Source organism: Megalobrama amblycephala, linkage group LG14 (assembly GCF_018812025.1).
Source record: "Megalobrama amblycephala isolate DHTTF-2021 linkage group LG14, ASM1881202v1, whole genome shotgun sequence".
Taxonomy (NCBI): Eukaryota; Metazoa; Chordata; class Actinopteri; order Cypriniformes; family Xenocyprididae; genus Megalobrama; species Megalobrama amblycephala.
In genome coordinates this window covers 17,071,638-17,093,470 of record NC_063057.1, presented here as the reverse complement: position 1 = coordinate 17,093,470, position 21,833 = coordinate 17,071,638, and the positions used below count along the sequence as shown (strand labels likewise).

At 34.7% G+C, this 21,833-nt stretch overlaps 1 protein-coding gene across 6 annotated transcripts in view; it reads left to right on the top strand.

Annotated features, from left to right (window-relative positions):
- Positions 1–21,833, top strand: part of cacna2d1a (calcium channel, voltage-dependent, alpha 2/delta subunit 1a) — a 93,916-nt gene that overhangs the window by 36,041 nt on the left and 36,042 nt on the right. For all 6 annotated transcript variants that reach the window (XM_048157071.1, XM_048157069.1, XM_048157070.1 and 3 more), the window contains exons 4-6: positions 12,473–12,532; positions 15,314–15,349; positions 15,459–15,588. In XM_048157071.1, the coding sequence (XP_048013028.1) occupies positions 12,473–12,532; positions 15,314–15,349; positions 15,459–15,588 (226 nt within the window). The remainder of the gene's footprint in view (positions 1–12,472; positions 12,533–15,313; positions 15,350–15,458; positions 15,589–21,833) is intronic.

Below are 21,833 nucleotides of genomic sequence, written 5' to 3'. Positions count from 1 at the left end.
TTCTATACCTGAGATCTCAGTTCTGATATTTCAGAATTGTTGTTATTATTATTATTATTTTTATTATAATTATTATTTCATTCAAACAAAGAGCAAGTTGTAGTCTGTCTTACCTTACAAGTTCTTCGAGGCCGTGAAAGGATTTGTCCCCCTCCTCCGACGGGTTTTGGTCGGTTTGAAATATGAGGAAAATGTCTCCTCTTGTGATTTAAATCAGTGATAAAAGAGGAAGAAAAAAAGCTTCCCTTTCCCGTCGGTGAAGGGAGAAGATCCTCAGGCCTCCTGGCTAGGCTCGCCAAAACTGTCGTGGAAATTCTCAATACAATCTGACTTCACCACTGACAATTTAAACAACTCCTAGTTGTTAATAAAATTCTACAGTATCTCAAGGTAATTCCCTGAATTCCTGAGTACCTACAATACAATCCAATACTTCCCTGAAGTATGGTGACGGCGTCCCGTCAAGAAGATACTATCACTACCTCAATCACACTTGGCTGTTACATTTGTTGTCTTTTGAGCGTAGGATCTTCTATCTCTTAGCTGCGCAGCATATACCTGACACGACTTCCAAGTTGCTCTTTGTAGAAATGAAGTTTTATTTACGGCCGGGAGATCACTTGTCACAACAACAGAGTGAGTCTCAATGAATAGAAAGATACATGCACATTTAAGTCTTACAGTTGAGTAAAAATCAATGTCTTCATCACTGTGATTTGTTCTGGTGATTGGTTTGTAATGATTTAAGCTAATCATGTGACTGGTCTTTGACCTAAGCATCCTTAGTCTGCATTTTCTGTACATTTCATGTTGACATAAAATATTTCCATCACAATATATATACATACAGTACAGTCCAAAAGTTTGGAACCACTAAGATTTTTAATGTTTTTAAAAGAAGTTTCGTCTGCTCACCAAGGCTACATTTATTTAATTAAAAATACAGTAAAAAACAGTAATATTGTGAAATATTATTACAATTTAAAATAGCTGTGTACTATTTAAATATATTTGACAAAGTAATTTATTCCTGTGATGCAAAGCTGAATTTTTAGCATCATTACTCCAGTCTTCAGTGTCACATGATCCTTCAGAAATCATTCTAATATGCTGATTTGCTGCTCAATAAACATTTATGATTATTTTCAATGTTGAAAACAGTTGTGTACTTTTTTTTTTCAGGATTCCTTGATGAATAGAAAGTTCAAAAGAACAGCATTTATCTGAAATACAAAGCTTCTGTAGCATTATACACTACCGTTCAAAGGTTTGGGGTCAGTAAGAATTTTTATTTTTATTTTTTTGAAAAGAAATGAAAGAAATGAATACTTTTATTCAGCAAGGATGCATTAAAGCAATCAAAAGTGGCAGTAAAGACATTTATAATGTTACAAAAGATTAGATTTCAGATAAACACTGTTCTTTTGAACTTTCTATTCATCAAATAATCCTGAAAAAAAATATTGTACACAAATATTTTGTACAATTGTACACATTAAATGTTTCTTGAGCAGCAAATCAGCATATTAGAATGATTTCTGAAGGATCATGTGACACTGAAGACTGGAGTAATGATGCTGAAAATTCAGCTTTGCCATCACAGGAATAAATTACTTTGTGAAATATATTCAAATAGAAAACAGTTATTTTAAATTGTAATAATATTTCACAATATTTCTGTTTTTTACTGTATTTTTAATTAAATAAATGTAGCCTTGGTGAGCAGACGAAACTTCTTTTAAAAACATTAAAAATTTTAGTGGTTCCAAACTTTTGGACTGTACTGTATATATTTTTTTAATCAGTATTGAAATATGAAACTGAGAGTAAACAGATGTTTTAACTGATGTTTTATGAATCATTTTCTTAGAGAATTTAATTTACTGAAGGCTACAAGAAAGCTAGGTTACTAAATTGATTAATTTAATTCACAATATGTGCACATTTATTATTAATGTGGAGGGCGACACGTCCCGCAGGCACAATAGTGCTGTATGATAGATGTGTGTCACTTTTATTTAGTTTTTCCTTTTTTATTCAAAATATTCACAAACTTGTTAACTATTATAGTCTATCATGACTTATAGGCTATATAGGCGCTGAGAACCCACAGAAACACAAGATATTCTCCATTTATTTTAACCAATAAAAAACGACTGTACCTTTCATATGCGACGTTCTTTTCATTTTTATAGTTTACTTGAGGGAGTTACTATGGCATTTTATAACAACGCGTGTTGAGTGCGCATCAATGTAATACATTAACGCGAAAGCGCATCAATGTAATGTGCAGCACGAATCTCTCCACTAAACTCGCACGCTCTCAAATATAGTGTCCTCATGTCTACTCTGGCTCAGATATTACGTGTGCGCACTTGATTATGTGGGCACTAACCGGCGGAAACACAAATAGGCTCCTATTGTCAAATATTTGAATGCGAAAGCACGTTTGAATTTAGCAGTAAACGTTCTGATCTTATCAGTGTTGTCGTACACTTCAAAGGTTTCAAATCGATCGCCTTCCGCCTTTCATATTTTGAATATTATATCATATACTTATATATTATATTAAGTAAAATAGTACTTACTTGATACTTTTTTTCTCAACAGCTCATTTGTATCATGAATGTGTCTATGATGCCTTAAAGTTCTGTCTTGGGCAGCTCAAAGTTTTGGAACAGATCCAGTGTGTAAGTATGGTAATTCAAAGTATCTGCTTCTCTTTTTAGAAAGAAAGAGGTTCTTTCACAGTGATCTGATAGACCAACTGCTAAATGCTGCATCAAAAGGAAGAAAAATGAAAAGCATGACAGAGAGGGAGACACACTGAGGAAAGAGCCACTTGCATCCATCAAAAGGGAAAGAACAGATGGAAAGGAAGGGTGTTTGTTTGCTCTCTGTTTGATGTTGCAGATAAAACAGCACCAGCCAGTTCAGTCGTTCGAAGCGCTGATTCTTAGACAGCTAAATATCATTAGAGCTTCTGGAAACTAGATTGCAGACTCTCATGGGCCAATACTGTACACACTAAATTTATCTCCAGGAGCCCTTTCCCTCTGCTCTCTGCACTCGTTTCTTATCCTATCAGTCTTTTTCTTGATGATGTGCAGTGAAGGGCCAGAGAGCTTCAGGATAACATCAGTAAACAGCACTGGGTTGATTTGTATGGTTTCAATGATGTACAGTTCACTCCAGTACAGTTAGCTTTGTTGAGGGAAAGGTGTGCTATTACTATTACTATCTAATGTAATCTATTCTTCCTTCCCAGCACTGGTTGTAGTCTCACTCAATCTCTCTGTAAGTCTAGACTGGCTGATTAGATTTTATGAAGGAGAAATTCACCTTGGGAAATGTACTGAATTAGTCGCTCATTGTAATGGGGTACAGTGAGGATTTGAAGGACAGACGAAGAGTAGGATGTCAGACTACAATACCCATAAGAATCCAGTGCTTCTTAGAGGACAAACGACTGTCAAAGGCACCACCTGTCAAATAACTGAACAAAATGAGCAACGTAAATGACTGTGATGTCCATAATAACTCAGAAAATGGGAAGAGACCTTTTTTGTCTTGATGCCTATGTACTGCCTATTGGAAGTTACTATCCTGAGATTTAAAACATATCTGTCACTGGAAAAGCATTCATTGTAAATCATCTTACTGGGCTGTGTTACAGTTGTACTACCAGAAGCATCATCACTGGTTTGCATAAACGGATCCTAGTGGCTGCTGGTTGCCATGATGCTTGGTTGCTACGGTACCTTGGCTCCATACACAGGCACTGCTAAACTTAGCCGTACCGCCTGTCTCCAAACAACAAATGTTGGAAACAAATGATAGAAGGCTCACACTAACTTTCTGCAAACTCCACCAACCCAATATGAGACATAATGAAGCACTAGTGTGAGAGCTGGCAGTAGTTAAACTCTCATCTCAAGCAATGCAGAGCTGCATAATTACAGTGCTGTCCACCCACAGTGTGAGTGTAGCGGGAGATATTTTCACTTCTGCTTAAACACCCTGTACTGGGAACTTTAATGGGATGTTACGAGGATGGGTAATCTTACAGTTGATTCACTGATCTTTTTTAGTGAGACTGAAGAGGCTGATGGGTCTCCATGTGTTGTTGTTTGGCTAGATATACTCTACACAAATGAGAGATTAAGAGTATAGAGCTTTAAAGTTAATATAGAAATTTTCAGCTCGATCGCCGATTCGAGATTTGGTGAATCTGAGCAAAGTTTGCGACGTTAAGATCTCATCTAAATTTCTAGATACACATGTGAGATCAAAATACAGAAGCAGAAGAATAAGTTCTCTATTTGAGCTTTATTTAATCTTATTGCTTTCCTACAAGAAAAGCAAACAAAAATAAACTTTTCAAGAGTTTTCATTTGTGTTTTCTCTCTCTCTCTTGTGACAGTCTTTGTTAAAGGATTAAGGCCCCGGTATACTTCAAACGAAGTTCTTTTTCGTTCTTCGTTTGGGGGTAAAACGAAGTTCGAAATGCGTGAACAGCGATATACTGTAAACGAACATCTGACGCCTCCCACACTGCTGAGAGCGACGTTAAGATGAATATGTAAATATGTGCAGAGCACTTTCTTCTCAGTAACAAAATAAACACAACAAAAATGAGAAAACAGCAAGCATTATTTATAGAAAGCATAAGAAAAGCGTCTGATCATAACAGCATGGGAATGTTAGCACAAGCTCTGCAAATTAGCACTCCAGTCACGTCACGTCTTCATATAGCACATTATTCAATAGATTGCTTAAAATCAAGCAGCTTTACACTATCAAACATGAAAAACAGTGTTAGTGCCTCATTTTATCAGAAGCACAACTTCATTTTGTACTATAAAGCGGTAGGGTTGTCACGATACCATAAAAATGTCTTACGATACTATACCAGCTGAAGTATCACGATACCAAGTAGTATCGCGATACCATGCAGTATACAAAATGAACCAAACTTTCATAAAAACACGAAAACAGACCAGATTTTTCTCTGAATACTTCATTAATGAGAATGAATAACAGGCTTTTATTACCAATCAAATGAATCATTGTAAACAAAATTCATCTTAGCACTGCACAGAAGCTGTATGAACTGACATTACGATGTAGCATTTATGCATTTACACTTCTATTACAATTGCATAAATAATGTAATGATATTATTGTTGCAAATATAAAAATTTGAATATAGAAATAAAAATCTTGGCGGAAAAAAATGATAGAATAGACCTACTTTTAGATGGGAGACTAAAGTCGCCAGTAGGTGGCAGCAAGTGTTAATGATTAAGTCAATGAATCATTCAACCGATTCGTTCAAAACGGCTGATTCATTCAGGAACGAAGCAAATGACTGTGTTAATGAATGGATTAGTGAGTCAGTGACTCGCCCAATTTGTTCAAAAACAGATTCATTTAGAAGCAAAACAAAAACAGCGCTTTTGCTCGTGTCACGAACTATCAGGAGCATTTTTGCCAGCCTATCTTGAAATATCTAACTCTGACTGGAGAGCAGTATGTATATTAAAACATATAATACATTTATAATTATAAAATCATGATTGATATGACTGATAAGAACCGAGTGCAAACCCGCTATAACTTATTGATGAATGGAATTGCATTTGTCTGAATCGTGTTCGCAAAGATGTTTCTAGATACAAGCTATTTAATCTTTTCCAGAAGTGGCCAAATGAGCAACGGGAAAAACTGTGAGAATTCATTCGTATATAAAGATTTTATGATGTTAATTAAGTGAATTTCAGACCCTTTCTCCAGATAAAATGCACTGCGAACAACAATGTGCAAGTGCAACTTTATCTCATTGCAAAATTAACTGAAGCATCAGGAAACAGTAAGGCGCTAATTCTACAGAGCATTTACTACACAGGGCACAGCAGACAGTCAACGGCAGTCTCTTGTAATGTTTTTGCAGGCACACGTTCAATTGAAGTGTACCTGCCGCACATACAACATTCCTTACGGTACTGACGATACTACCGTTTAAAAAATACAATGGAATCACCAGTATTTTGAAGCTTTATTTACCGTAGTACCGGTACAGTCTGTAGGACAGGACAGGGGGAGACCAGAGACACTACGAGGACTAGACGAGACAGGTGGTTAGATGGTCTCGAACAGGGAAGACAACAAAGGCAAAAAGGGATACGAGAATCTCCAACACAAAACGCTATGAGCTTAGATGAACAAAGACTAGAACACAAGCACGAAGTTTAACGAACTGGCAAAGACATGAGGGAAAGAGTGCACAATATAAAGGAGGCAAAGAACACGAGGAACAGGTGACAACACTTAGACAAACGAGGACTCAACAAGAAAGGGAGCAGGGAGGATAGGGAACAGGTGAAAACACTAAACAATGACTAGACCAGGGGGCGTGGTGACAAACAAGGAGGAGGGAACAGAGGAGCACATGGCAAACACAAACACAGACAAAGCCATGTGCTCAGACACAACATAAACAAGGACACATTAAATAAACACAAAACAGACAGGGCTGTCAGGGCAGAACCCTGACAAGTTCACTTTAAAATGAAAATTACCCCAAGAATTACTCACCCTCAAGCCATCCTAAGTGTATATGACTTTTTTTCTTTCTAATGAACACATTTGGAGTTATATTAATATCCTGACTCGTCCAAACTTTGTAATGGCAGTGAAGGGGGGCAACTAGTTTGAAGTTCAAGAAAGAAGTTCTTGAGCTTCAAACATGTTGCCTCCGTTCACTATACTTATATATTTAATAATATAACTCCAATTGTGTTCATCAGAAAGAAGAAAGTCATATACACCTAGGATGGCTTGAGGGTGAGTAAAGCTTGGGTTAATTTTCATTTTAAAGTCAACTAATCAATTAAGGGTGAAGCTGTAGTGATCAACATTAGCATAATCCATTTCAGTTAATGGGCCAAGGGTATAAATACTTTTTTAAAAGATATATTTTTTAATATTTGTCTCGGTAGTACTGATTCAAAACTAAAGTGTTCAAATCTAAATTATTTATTTTTTAAAGATATTACTTCATTTTCTATCCTTAAACCTAACCCTCACAAACTATTTATTTATTTATTTATTATTATTATTGTTTATTTAATTTTTTGCTTTATTTTATTTAATTTTTTTTCCAGTATTTGTGTATGTATTTTTAGGTTTTAGTGTCCTAGTGGAGGCATTTTGAAATAAGAAGTTTATCCACACAAACATGCACACATGGAGCCATCTGTTTCAAAGCATGTTGTGGTGGTGTGGATCAGATCTCTTGGCCTCAGGCTGGTCTTCAGTATGTTGAAGAGTTGTGCTAGATGCCAGTTTCCTCATGTTGAGCTTGGAACAGTTGACAGAAGGTAGATCCCCAATAAGCATTGCACTTTACCCATATTGAGCCAAAATGGCTCCTGTTGAACTCTGGAAAGCCAGTACAGTTTACCCTGCCTCAAGCCAACATGGCTCCGGCTCCCATCAGCCTTTGCCAGGCTGAACATGATGAGCATTATAGGGATCATAACTTTTATAATCTGTGTTTACACTGAGCTGAGAGGTGTGAAAACTACTCGATTTCCACAACCATATTTCCACTTGCTGTTGTAGTATTGATGTCTACAAGTGAATCCAGAAACCTTGAGAGAAGTTTAGAAGTTCATTCTCTCCATGTTGTTGAGTCACACTGAAAGCGTCCATATTGTGCCACTCACAATATGGACGCTTTCCAGCAACTCTATTAAAGATTTCAGCTTCAGATTTTCATTTGCTAAATTAATAAATGGACCCTATTCACCTCATTTTGATTTGGCTGCCGGTCATGTTACTCGTTACAGGTCCAAGCAGGAAGGCATTAAGATTTTAATAAAAAAATTTAGGATTAGGATAAAAATTATATATTTATTTAAGGAAAAACATCTTTTTTAGATGCCATGAGTGATTGTTTCTTTTAATTTCTTGAGCATTTACCTTTACTGACCTTTACATAAAATTTTATACAGTTGTGTACTTTTTAGCAAAGGACATACTCCATGTATTTTTTTTATTTTAATGTAGAATTTGTGTTTATGGGTTCATTGTGCTTCACAGCTGTCACACTCTGTCTTTGCCTCTTTGTTGTGATAAATAGAGCGGGACTCACAAACACATGCACACACTTATTTAAAATTTAATGTCTTTTATGATTTACCTTTCATGCTTTGATGAATGTACAGTGAATACTGTTTACATTATAGTCAGCAGCTGTTGAAACAAGAAAATTTAAACAAAAATGAGGCAAAATAGAGATCCTGTTAAACTAACTGTGCTAAATGACACACATTCACAACAGAGGGCGACATGACAAATCCACCCTGCAGCATTTCACGCCATTTCTTCCATTATTCCTCAACACTGTGGCAGGATTCAAAGGGTAATTGGCTGACTTTTGAAGAGCTTGTCAATGCCTAACAAAATGTGACTTTTTTTAATGGTGAATGTAGTGCTGTTATACAGAGCCACATAAGCTGGGTAGTTTTTAGTGGAGTTTTACTTCTTTAAAGTTAAAATGCCCTCATCAAAGGAGAAACTGCATATATATTATATAACTGTTGCTTTAATTAGTCATGTAATTAGGTTAGCCAGAGGGCACATATAACCCCAATTTTGTTCATGTATGTGTGTGTGCATTCCTCCTTTTGTTGATTTATTTTATTTATTTTTTTTTTTTTTCTTTGATTTCTTTTTGTTTTTCGCTAAGTATTCTGGGAATTAAAGTGTAGATACACAGGAGCAGCAGATGTTTGTGTTCTCAGCATGTATACAGTGATGCTCTGCACATCAGGTGTTTGTACCTGAGAGCTGCTGAACAAGATTGACTAATTAGCTATTGATGCATAATGTGAGTTTGTGCATTGCTGACAAAGTGCTGTTACAGATTTTATCTCTTGTTTTTCTCTGCACACATTAGCTGGACCGACTTCTGGGATTTTGCATTATGGTTGTATTATGGCTGATACCAGTGAGTCTGAAGAGAATCTAATCATGTACTAGACTGATAAATGTGGGAGATGAGTTCTGTGCACGTCAGACGAACATCTTACTGTTTTCATTGTGCTGTAATGATAAAAAGGTTGCTTGTTTTCAAACTTTTAATTGACAAAATCTTAATAGCATAGTTTTAACAACTGTTCCATCCATCCATCCATCCATCCATCCATCCATCCATCTATCCATCATCCATCCATTCACCTCCCTCACTCAACAATCCATCCATCCCTTCACTCACTCAACAATCCATCCATCCATCCATCCATCCATCCATCCATCCACCTCACTCAACAGTCAATCCATCCATCCATCCATCCATCCATCCATCCATCCATCCACCCACCTCACTCAACAATCCATCCATCCATCCATCCATCCATCCATCCATCCATCCATCCATCCATCCATCCATCCACCTCACTCAACAATCCATCCATCCATCCATCCATCCATCCATCCACCTCCATCATCCATCCATCCATCCATCGAATTTTGGCAACAACCCTGGTCAAGCTGAAATGAGACATTCTGATGCAAGATCTTCATGCTGAAAATCAAAGCTCTTGCCATGCAGATTGCAGTGTCACTTGAAAACCAAGGACTACCCATCCTCCCTGGATTGTGTGCCAGCAGGGGCCGGCACTAAGACAAACACACACCCCAGTCCTAATGAGACTGAGACAACACCGCTGGGGTTGTTATGGCAACAGCTTATCAGAGTGCGTAGACCATGGGGTCAATCGGTTATTATGGGATGTCTGAAGTGGGAGGAGAGGTTTCATCATCTAGCCATGCGTTACACTTGTTCATTCTTTTCCCCTGGAGGGTCAAGTGACTAAAGAAAACTGCATTTTTAGTCTTATTTTAATGGCAATATTCTGGTGGATCTTTTGTTTGGATTAACATCACAAAGTCTTGAAATTGCACTACATTTTGTGCTTACAGCATAAAAAGCCTTCAAAGGTCTCTCAAGATTATGTAAGATGTGCGTATGTTGGCTTTAATTAGCTTTAGTGGCATTTATGCTCTTCTGATATCATTTAATCTGGCAGCAGTGATATGAAGCTGATGTTCTTCTGTTCAGTGGAAAGCTAAAAGAGTTTTAATGCTGCCTTCAAGTCATGTCAAAAAGATCTTATGAAGGTCACATGAATGGCAAAACATTGGCATGATAAGTACTCAAGAGATACTTTCTTTAAACCCTGACGTTTTTTCATTTTGCTGATGAAGAATAACTTCAAGTTTGCTAAGAAATTCTACTCATTTAGGTGTTTTAATCTATTACGCATCTTCGGAAAGAGTAGAGAATCTTTGTATCAAAACAATAGTAGAAAAATAGCAGAAACAAGCGATAAAAGCATTGCTTGCTTATGTACATTGTAGACGTGCCGATTTTCAATAGTAATGCGATATATCACGATAATGAATATGCACGATATTGTTGTCGTGTGCACTTCAGAATACCATAAATAATAATTTATTACTGATTAATACAATTTTTATAATGCATTTAAGAATACTTTCCCCATCAACTGTATAAAATGCACAACACCGCTGTATGCTGAATCAAAGAGACATGATGTTTTTGATGTAAACAAGCCCAACGTGCATGAGAAGCACATGGCGGAACGAGTGATGGAGACAAGCTGAATGAAATTGCAAGTTTACTCTCTGACAGCAGAGTGCGCTGATGGAACAGCAGAAATGCTGCGGTTACCCCGGAAACCTAACAATGATTAGTTAGAAAACTAACAATGATTAGTTTTATTTTCTTAACTAAAATTAACAAAAAATAATAAAAAAGATTCTGTAACAAATGTAGCTATTGCTCAATCTTAGTTAATGCATTAAATAATGAGACCTTATTGTAAAGTGTTACCTGTTGTTCTTTATAGCCTAATTCATTTGCACTTTAATCTTTTTGTTCATAATGTTGCTTTTTTCATTAAACTTACATTCAAGTTTTGATGAAATAAGAATCCATGAAGTAGAATTTTTTTTTCTTTTTAAAGCAGAGGCTCAGTTCTTTCTTTTGATATACTGCATGTTCAGATGTTTATACAACAAAATATTCTGGGGGCCATTACATTTTTGTACAAATTATCAAAAATGCTGGCAGTGGCTGGCAACTTTTTTTTTTTCTTTTCTTTTTTTTTTGGAGGGAGTCGCACCACATGACATTTTTGCAATCTGATCTAACCTTGCCTTGTCATAAAAAGGTCAAATTATCTGATCATTTTAAAAGATTTATTGACCTTGACAAACAATCATGAGGGTCCTGTTTTATGTTCTTTTTCCTGTTTTATGTTGGTTGCACCACATGACATGGTGCAAGAAGTGACAAAATGACAAACCCACCGCTGTTTATTTTTATCAAAATCTTTTCACTATATCTCATATAGTGTGATCTTTGGAGGCGAGCATCAAATGAGAATTTCTTAATTTGTTTTTGGTCCCATGGTTATCAAGATTAATTTGACATCATGAACCCCTAATCTTCAATCTAATTTCAATGCCATAAAAGTAAAAAAATAAATAAATAAGGAAACATAAAGAAAAAGGCTCTGGGACAAGTTTCAAGAATGAGATGTGAAAGTTCCCAGGGGAAATTAGGCATACAGTGAGTTTCTAGTACAGACCAGATTATACTGTTATTAATCTAATCAGTTGAGAAGACCTGGACCAGACCTGAGATGCTGTCTAAATTTAGTGTGCCATCACTGAGGGGTTTTCTCATAGGCAGAGAATCTGGAGTAAAGGCTGAATGCAGGTCATGTGTCTTCTCTTGATATGAGGTTTAAAGCTGAGCTCCATTTTCCCACATTAAAGCTGATTGTTGATTCAGTGATAAACATTTATATTGGAACTCTGTTATTATAAAATTATTTTGTATTATAAAGTGTCTGGTTGTTAAGATTTGGTTCTGAGGCTCTTTTATTAGATTTGAGAAAATCAATAAAGCTAACCTATCCTAAAGATGATTACATAATGCTAGAACTGATGGGTTTTTTGGCATCCATTCTGGTTTAAAATGGTGTTTTATATGCCATATACCAAAAGTTTGGAGTCAGTAAGATGTAAAAAAAAAAAACGTTTTTGTTTATTATGCTCACCAAGGCTGCATTTATTTGTTCAAAAATACACTGGAATCAGTAAAATTGTGAAATCTTATCGCAATTTAAAATAAATCTTTTCTATTTGAATATATTTTAAAATGTAATTTATTCCTGTGATGCAAAGCTGCATTTTGAGCAGTCATTTTTCCAATCTTCAGTGTCACATGATCCTTCAAAAAGTCATCCTAATATGCTAATGCACTGTCACATTTGATCAATTTTAATACCCGCCCCGAACTTTTGTTCGATTGTGTATGTTTAGACCTGTACATATATTCTGTAAAACTTTAAACCTGTTCTTTGTTTTCTAGGCGCTGGTCTCTAAGGCGGAGGAGCTGCAGGAGGGGCACCAGTGGAAGGATGATCTTGATGTAATGCTTCACACATATACATTTTATAAACACTCAGACACATACACACAAGTGAAAAAAATAAGGCTGGGAAACTTTTGTCCGGGTATGTTTTCATTCAGTTCTTTATTGGAGAAGAACAGATACCTGACACATTTACACATGCCATCACCCCAATTAAGAGATAATCAATAGGGCTGTAAAATGTTGGCATCCTGATCTCAGACCTTGCGTCTGTTGTATTGATGCATTTCAGGTTCCCACGGACTGAAATATCAATTCTAATTTGCAGTGGAATGGATGTGATGACTAGATGTCTGTTATAGATTTGTCTGTCCAGTATTGTCAGAATGAGTCATCAAACTTTGTATCGCAGAAATATTTAATTTCTGAATCAGACTCATTATTTAACATGCTTTTAACAAACAAAAAGTTAAGTTTTAACCCAAAACTTTGTTTATTCAGTTGTTTTAACTGAATATATCTGTTGATAGAGCCACTTAACATATTACCTTAATACTACATAAAATATTGTATTTTTGTCCAAAGGCCTTAATAATAATAAAAAAAAACAAAGATGTGACATCCAAAGTATGTAAGGTAGTATAACTAGATCTCTTTTATTGAAACCAAAAGGTTTTAATTATATTTTACTACATATAAAGGTATTTTAAAGATTTTGAAGTGTCAAAAGGTTATTCGGTTTAACCATCCAAAAGCCAATGCAGCCATTTCATTAGTGATTTAAAATATCTTAAAATGTAATAAATGTATATGATTTTTATTCTGGCATGATTTGATAAAATCATATATCTACAGTGCAAAATGGTTTTAAAATTATTTGGAGAAGTCGGTGCTTTATGAGAAGGAATGTTCAGAAAAATGAATTTCATTGATGTCATCTTTACTATCATCTAATGTTAACCTAAAATTTATTAAATTAAAAAAAAAAAAACAGTAATAATTCAATAACACTGTTAAATGTAATTTTTTAGCAAATCTCAGAATTATTTTTAATTTTTCAATGTATACATTTTGATTTTGTGATATATATTGTTAACAAACTATAAAAAATGTAAAAATATATAAATAAAGCTGGAATTAACTATAAATATTATGTAAAAACAAACACAAAAATTTCAAAAATAGAAATATTACAAAAAACAATAAGAATGACAAAAAAACAACAAAATCTAAAACTAAAATAAGTACTATAAGTAATAGAAGTAATACTAAGCAGCACTTAAAATGAATGATTTTAGTTTTAATGTTGTCATTTTTATTTATTTACACAGTATTGACCAGAATAATCGGACAGAATTTGAATATTTCTAATTTACATGTTACTTCCATGATACATGTTTCATATTTTTATACTTGATGTTACATTCGGGGCTATTACTAGGCAAAACACATGTGTGGGCGCCTTTGTGTTCAAAAGTCCATCCTGCCTGCAGCTGTCACAGCAGGTGCTTCTCTTCAAGCGTTTGTTATGGACACAATTGTTGTGTTACCGGTGACAGACAGAGAGTTTTTCTTTTCAATTATTGATGGGATGCTGGTACCAACCGTGGCAAAGACATGATCTACAAGGTCAAGAGTTTGATCCCATGTAGAGCTGACCTGTACTTGAATGTCTCAGCAATTAGTGTACTATAACCTAAAAAGAGTGTCTGCCACATGATTAGCAAGCAAGTAGGACAGGTGGCGGCAGCCGGTGATGATCCACTCCTATGTCTCCAAGGCAACTGTATGTCAGATAGTGAGTTCGCTTGTTAACGCCCAACTAATGCTAGTCCTGACAGCGCCCTCACACTGTGAGGAGAACCACCCTGGGATAAGACACATACACACACACATTTTATGGGAACATACACATTCTTGTATATGTGGTTTATGGGGACTCTCCATAGACGTAATGGTTTTTATACTGTAAAAACTGTATTTTCTATCCCCCTACACTAAACCTACCCCAAAAACTTCCCATCACAGATAACTGTCTGCGTTTTTTGAATTTCAAAAAAACACTGTTTAGTATGCCATTTAGTGTCCTCATAAACCATGTTTACCTTGTAATACCCATGTCATTATACACATTTGTGTCCTCATAAACCATGTATACAAAAACGCGCACACACACACATACCCACACCTAAAGCTACATCCCTTCTGGGAAAGAGAGAGTACAAAACTGAACAACTTCCTTTAGTGAATGCATAGAGATTAGATGCAAACCTCTGTACAGAAAAACAAAATTGAAAGCAATATAAAAACACTTGGAAATACACATTCAGAAACATTCAGATAAAAATACTGTCAGAGATGGAAACTCCAAAAAAATCATTTAAATCACAAAAAAATATGATTTGATTAAAAAAAAATAGGATGGAATTATATTTTGGTAAAGCCTCATATACTTTCTTTAAATAAGCATGATTTAAGGAACAATGAATTTCCTTAATAATAATAATAATTTTATTAGGCACCTTACTTTTTTTGGAAGAAAAAGAAAAAGAATCAAACCAACCTGCAGTAAAACTGTTACCAAAATAGATTAAAGACTTGATTGTGAAAACCTCTTTGCAACATTCTAGGAATGTTAATTTGTGACTATGAAATATAAAACCTAAAAAACAAAACCCCTGCAACCTTCTGGGAATGTTTATGAATGATTATTAAAAACATACATAGTAAAGCATACATTTATGTCAGGATACACTATCCTAGTGAATATTTATAATTTTGAAAAATATAGAAAATAAATGAAAACACTAACATATTCTGTCACTCATTATCAAACAGGTGAATGATACCATCTACTACAATGCTAAGGACAAGGTAAGTTTTCGTTTTTAAATACATATTATTATAAGCAATAAACAACAGTGAGACGTAAATTAAGGATTTTTTTGTTGTTGAGAGATTTTGCTTATTGTTATGTTCCTAGTATGACATTAATGATACGGAAACACGCCAGAACCGGATCAGACCAGAATTTAAAGATGATCCTGTTTTCAAACGCCCTGTTTCATACAATACGACAGCAGTGCACATTCCCACCGATATCTACGAGGGCTGTGAGTACACACACACACACGCACACACACACACTCATCTAAGCATGTGTTCTTTTTTTATTATTTTTTTTACAACTTTGCGTGGCACCTAAAATATCTGTTTATAAAATCAATCTTTCAGTGACAGCTCAGCTTTATTGCTGTGTGTCAGGTGTGGACAGCCAGAGGCTTGTGGAAAAACTGCAGACTAAATTTAGAGAGCAGTCCAGCTCTAACGCAGCACGCCTGGCCCATGAGTGACCCCACAACCCCCTAATATCCTCCAGCAAAATAATAACTCTCTGTCTTTTGCTTTAAAAGGTTATGGGTTATGAGTGTTGAGAAAGCTAGGATATTATGAGTATCTTGTGTCCTATAGTATTTAAAAATAAAAAAATAGTTTTATTGTGCAAGGGTGCTTTAAAATTGATCAAAAGTGACAGTGAAGACATTTATAATGTTCCAAAATATTTTATTTCAAATAAATGCTGTCCTTTTGAACTATCTATTCATCAAAGAAACCTAAAAAAAAGTTTTGTGGTTTCCGGACAAATATTAAGCAGCACAACCATTTTCAATGTTGATAATAATAAGAAGAAATGTTTGGGCAGCAAATCAGCATATTAGAATGATTTCTGAAGGATCATGTGACACTGAAGACTAGAGTAATGATGCTGACATTTTTTTAAATAATCAAGTTTTAAAATGTTAAAATAGAAAATTATTTTAAGTTGTAATAATAACAAGAGAATTCAATTTTTCTTAGGAACCCAAAACTAGTGAATGCAAAAACCAAAAATATAATTTTAAAGGTCCTGTTCTTCGTGATCCCATGTTTCAAACTTTAGTTAGTGTGTAATGTTGTTGTTAGAGTATAAATAAAATCTGTACAATTTTAAAGCTCAAAGTTCAATGCCAAGCGAGATATTTTATTTAACAGAAGTCGCCTACATTGAACGGCCAGTTTGGACTACATCCCTCTACTTCCTTCTTTAATGACGTCACTAAAACAGTTTTTTGACTAACCTCCGCCCACAGGAATACACAAAAAAGGGGGCGTGGTCTTGTTGCGCTCCCACGGAGAAGAGCAAGAGTTGCGTTTGTAGAGTGTGTTTGTCGCCATGTCGTCAAAACGCTGTTATTTTCATCCCGCAGTCCAATCACCTTTGTTTGGCCTTCCCAGGGACGCTGTACTTAGAGATCAATGGTTACAATTTATGTTTAACTCGGTTCCCGAAAATTATAATCCACATGTAAAACTATGTGCAGCACATTTTGCTGAGGACAGCTTCCTCAATCTCAATCAGTTTAATGCCGGATTCGCACAAAGATTATTCTTGAAAGATGGAGCAGAAGCTGCTGTCGAATCACAACACAGGAACCGCTGGCACAATCAGAACTCGTTACGTATTTCTGAAGGAGGGACTTCATAGAACAAGGAAGTCATCAGCCCGTTTTTATGACAGTGGAAACAGCGGTATACAGATGAGTAAATTATGTGAAAAATACTGTGTTTTTTTACACGCGAAACATGAACACATGTTATATTGCACACTATAAACACAATCAAAGCTTCAAAAAACCACGAAAAACGGGACCTTTAAATATACATTTTCTTCCTATCTCAGATTTTCTCCATCACTATGTCCATTCAGGGGCTCCGTAAGAAATAGTAAGCCTAGTACGCTAATATACTAGTATATCAGCCAAAGTGTGGTCTTAAAGGAGGTCCACAAAGGTTTAGGGTGGCATTTGGGATGAGGCTTCTAATTACATACTGGACATTTAGGCAGATATAGTAGGTCAAACATTCCATACATACAGAAAAAGGTTATTTTGTCCACAGTATACATACTATATACTGAAGTTTGTGTAGTATACTTATTTTGTATTATTTCACTAGTTAACCCCACCCACATTAAATCTCATAGATCCTTTATAACTGTATGTTAAACATCAAATGTATATGTTAGCTGTGCTTTTGCAACTCTTGACCTCACCTTCTTAAGACAAGATGTATCATATTCTGTGTGTTGGCAGAAATCTGTTCTCCTCAGCGGTCGGCTCACTGTGGCTTAACATTTGTGAGTGTTTCACAGGCAAATGAGTTTGATGTGATATTTGTGTTCTAGATGAGGACTGAAGGAGCCACGCTCATCATATGACTCATCTCTCTCTGTCCCGCTGTCTCTCTTTATCTACTTTTACTCACTTCAAATTACTCTCAGTACCTTTTGCTTTCCGCCTGATTTTCTTGGTCCGGCAACATTGCTTAGTGCTTACCCATAACCCCCTTCTCAGCCACTGGGTGAAGCTTTCAGGCAAAATTCTTTGTTTTTCATTAATTTTTTTTTAAACTCTCTATATTTAATAATAGTTTATTATGTAACAATGTGCCTTATTATTCAAGTGTTTGCGTATTTTTATATGTGTGTGTTACTGGAGGCTCTAGGCTGTCTGTATGTGTGTGTCTTATTAAGACATGAATCTGTACTTTTTGCCTCAACACAGCGTGTCATCTGTCAACACAATCTCAAGATGGACATAGACATGCTCAGAGTGTGTGTGTGTGTGTGTGTGAGAGAGAGCATGATGACGTGTGTATGTCACACAGATCCCTCTGGCTGTGCTCATAGTGCTCAGATTGGTTTTTCTGTTGACTATCTGCCCTGATTCATTTAAACCAATGAAAGTTTGCTTGTCAAATCTTCCTCCACATACTCTCTCTCTCTCTCTCTCTCTCTCTCTCTCTCTCTGAATTGAGGTATAAATTCTTTTTGTTTGTTGTAATCAGACTGTCAGAAACAAAACAAACTAGCGCACTGTCGGCCACTGCTCTTAAAGACAATTTCTACCTGTCTCTGTTATGGCAGTTTCACATTCTTATATTTATAAAAGATATTATTTCTGAGATGGTATAAGACTGTGAAACTGAGACAACAATAACAAACAGTGGTATTGGTGATTGTAGTACGGCTCCAATATTTTAATTGAATTGGATTAATTAAATTTAATTAAATTTAGTTTTATTGTAAATTTATTTTTTTAATATATATTTGATTATATATTTGATAATATGCAGTATATATATATATATATATATATATATATATATATATATATATATATATAATGTATGTATATATATGATAATGTATTATTCTTTATATATATATATATATTTGATTATATATTTGATAATATGCAGTGTTTGTGTGTGTGTGTATATACATATATATATATATATATATATATATATATATATATATATATATATATATATATATATATATATATATAAAATGGTTTTTAAATGATATATATATATATATATATATATATATATATATATACAGTACAGTCCAAAAGTTTGGAACCACTAAGATTTTTAATGTTTTTAAAAGAAGTTTTGTCTACTCACCAAGGCTACATTTATTTAATTAAAAATACAGTAAAAAAACAGTAATATTGTGAAATATTATTACAATTTAAAATAACTGTTTTCTATTTGAATATATTTCACAAAGTAATTTATTCCTGTGATGGCAAAGCTGAATTTTCAGCATCATTACTCCAGTCTTCAGTGTCACATGATCCTTCAGAAATCATTCTAATATGCTGATCTGCTGCTCAAGAAACATTTAATGTGTACAATTGTACAAAATATTTGTGTACAATATTGTTTTTCAGGATTATTTGATGAATAGAAAGTTCAAAAGAACAGTGTTTATCTGAAATCTAATGTTTTGTAACATTATAAATGTCTTTACTGCCACTTTTGATTGATTTAATGCATCCTTGCTGAATAAAAGTATTCATTTCTTTCATTTCTTTTCAAAAAAATAAAAATAAAAATTCTTACTGACCCCAAACTTTTGAACGGTAGTGTATAATGCTACAGAAGCTTTGTATTTCAGATAAATGCTGTTCTTTTGAACTTTCTATTCATCAAGGAATCCTGAAAAAAAAGTACACAACTGTTTTCAACATTGAAAATAATCATAAATGTTTATTGAGCAGCAAATCAGCATATTAGAATGATTTCTGAAGGATCATGTGACACTGAAGACTGGAGTAACGATGCTGAAAATTCAGCTTTGCATCACAGGAATAAATTACTTTGTCAAATATATTTAAATAGTACACAGTTATTTTAAATTGTAATAATATTTCACAATATTACTGTTTTTTACTGTATTTTTAATTAAATAAATGTAGCCTTTGTGAGCAGACGAAACTTCTTTTAAAAACATTAAAAATCTTAGTGGTTCCAAACTTTTGGACTGTACTGTATATATATATATATATGATAATACATTTTATTATTCTTTATACACACACACACACACATACACACATATATATATATATATATATATATATATATATATATATATATATATATATATATATATATAAAAATGTATTATAATTTAACCAATTATAATTTTTTTCTTAAATATTTTTATTTACAGTTTTTTTATTTGTTTATTTATTTATTAACAGTTTTTTATTTTATTATATTTTATCTTTCTCTCAGTACAAAGTCATGAAGTCACATTGTGATTTTGTACCTAATATATTAATTATGGTCACATAAATTTGTATTATTATTTGACCAGTTACACATTGTGATTTTCTAATATATTAGTTTTGGTTACATAATGTGACAGTTATTTCATGTATGTCACCACATGGAGTTCTACAGGGGGGAAAAAAGCTGTTAAAGACGTGCCATATGTTTTCTTTTTAGTTTTATTTGTGAAAGTCACTTACATGATTCATGTATTTTAATTTTAAACTATTTATTAGGTCACAGCTCCTAATAGAATGACTGCCCAAATGTTATTTCCATATTTTAACCACGCATTTGCTGTTTGGCGGGTGTTCATTTTGGACCTAAGTATAGTTGTACAGTCATAGCATAGCGCTTCCAATTTCAAATGCAATTTTTGTAATGGGAGATTCATCTTGAGGGAAGTTATTTTTGCTAACTTCCCAGACAGAAGAAAATAGAGATAGACAGTGATAGAAATCTGGTTGTATGGGTGTTAGCTAATGAGGATGTGTGGTGTCTAACCCTGCAGACTGACAGCCTGATGGATGAACAACAGGAAGGGGTGTGAAACCATATCTGATCCGACTGAAAACACAAACACACACACACACACACACAAAAAGATGTTTGTTATCAGCTACACTCTCATTCTCTAATGCACTTCCTTTAGAAACAGTAAATTATGATGCTTTCATGGACTAGTCTTATGTAGAAATATGTGTCAACCTCTCCTTGCTCTATTGACCTCTAAGCAACACGGTCTGTATGTAAAGAGATGATGTGTGTATTAAGTGTGTATGTGTGCAGAAGGGATATCCTCTCATGGAATGATTACAGGCTTTCTTGATTCTGCACTGATCCTGTAATTTAGCACTCACAACCATCTCCACAACACCACTATAATGCTTATTGTGTGTGCAGAGCTGTTTCCTGGGCTGGTGTGAGTCTGAGAGAGCTAGTTGATAGCTTGCCATGTTTATATATATATATATTCTTGAATTTATATTCTCTATATAGAGTGAACAGTGTCTGAGCTTATCAAATTTACTACAAGTGACTTCCTACATCTCACACACCCAAGTCAAATTCAACCTGACTGTGGCCCGGGCCATTACATCAAGCAACTTCCCGAATGCAGGGCTGGCAGAGAGAGTAGGCTCAGTAATTTAACTATCATGTCCTACTCCCACCACAGCTCCTCAGATCACCTGAACTGACAAGAGGAAATTGAGAAATCAACATCCCCCTCCCGAACTCCTCTGCCAGTTCAACCTGCAACCCCCACAAACAGAGTCACCATGCTTCCTCAGCAGCAGCAGGGCCTGAGCCGCAGGGTGCAAACGCTCATCTCTCTTCCCTCGAGAAAAGAGATAAACATGAGCAGAGCTTCTTGACTGAAAACTTTTCACAGTTAGCGCATTTCTTAGGCGTTTGGCATCAACACCGAGACGCAGCGTCAAAGTTCCACTTCGAAGAGAACCAGTTAATTCCAGCAATTTCCAGCAAGTATATATATGAGTTTATGGCTAGCTTTCTATATAATTATAATATCTGTATCATTTCTAGGTATCATTGCTATTTTTTAAGTCGAAGAGCAGTTACCATTTGATGGAAAAAACCCAATATGTGTTAAAATGTACAATAAGTAATATTTTGAAAATAATATTTAAATAAATAAATAAATAATGTAATACAGTAAATAAAAATA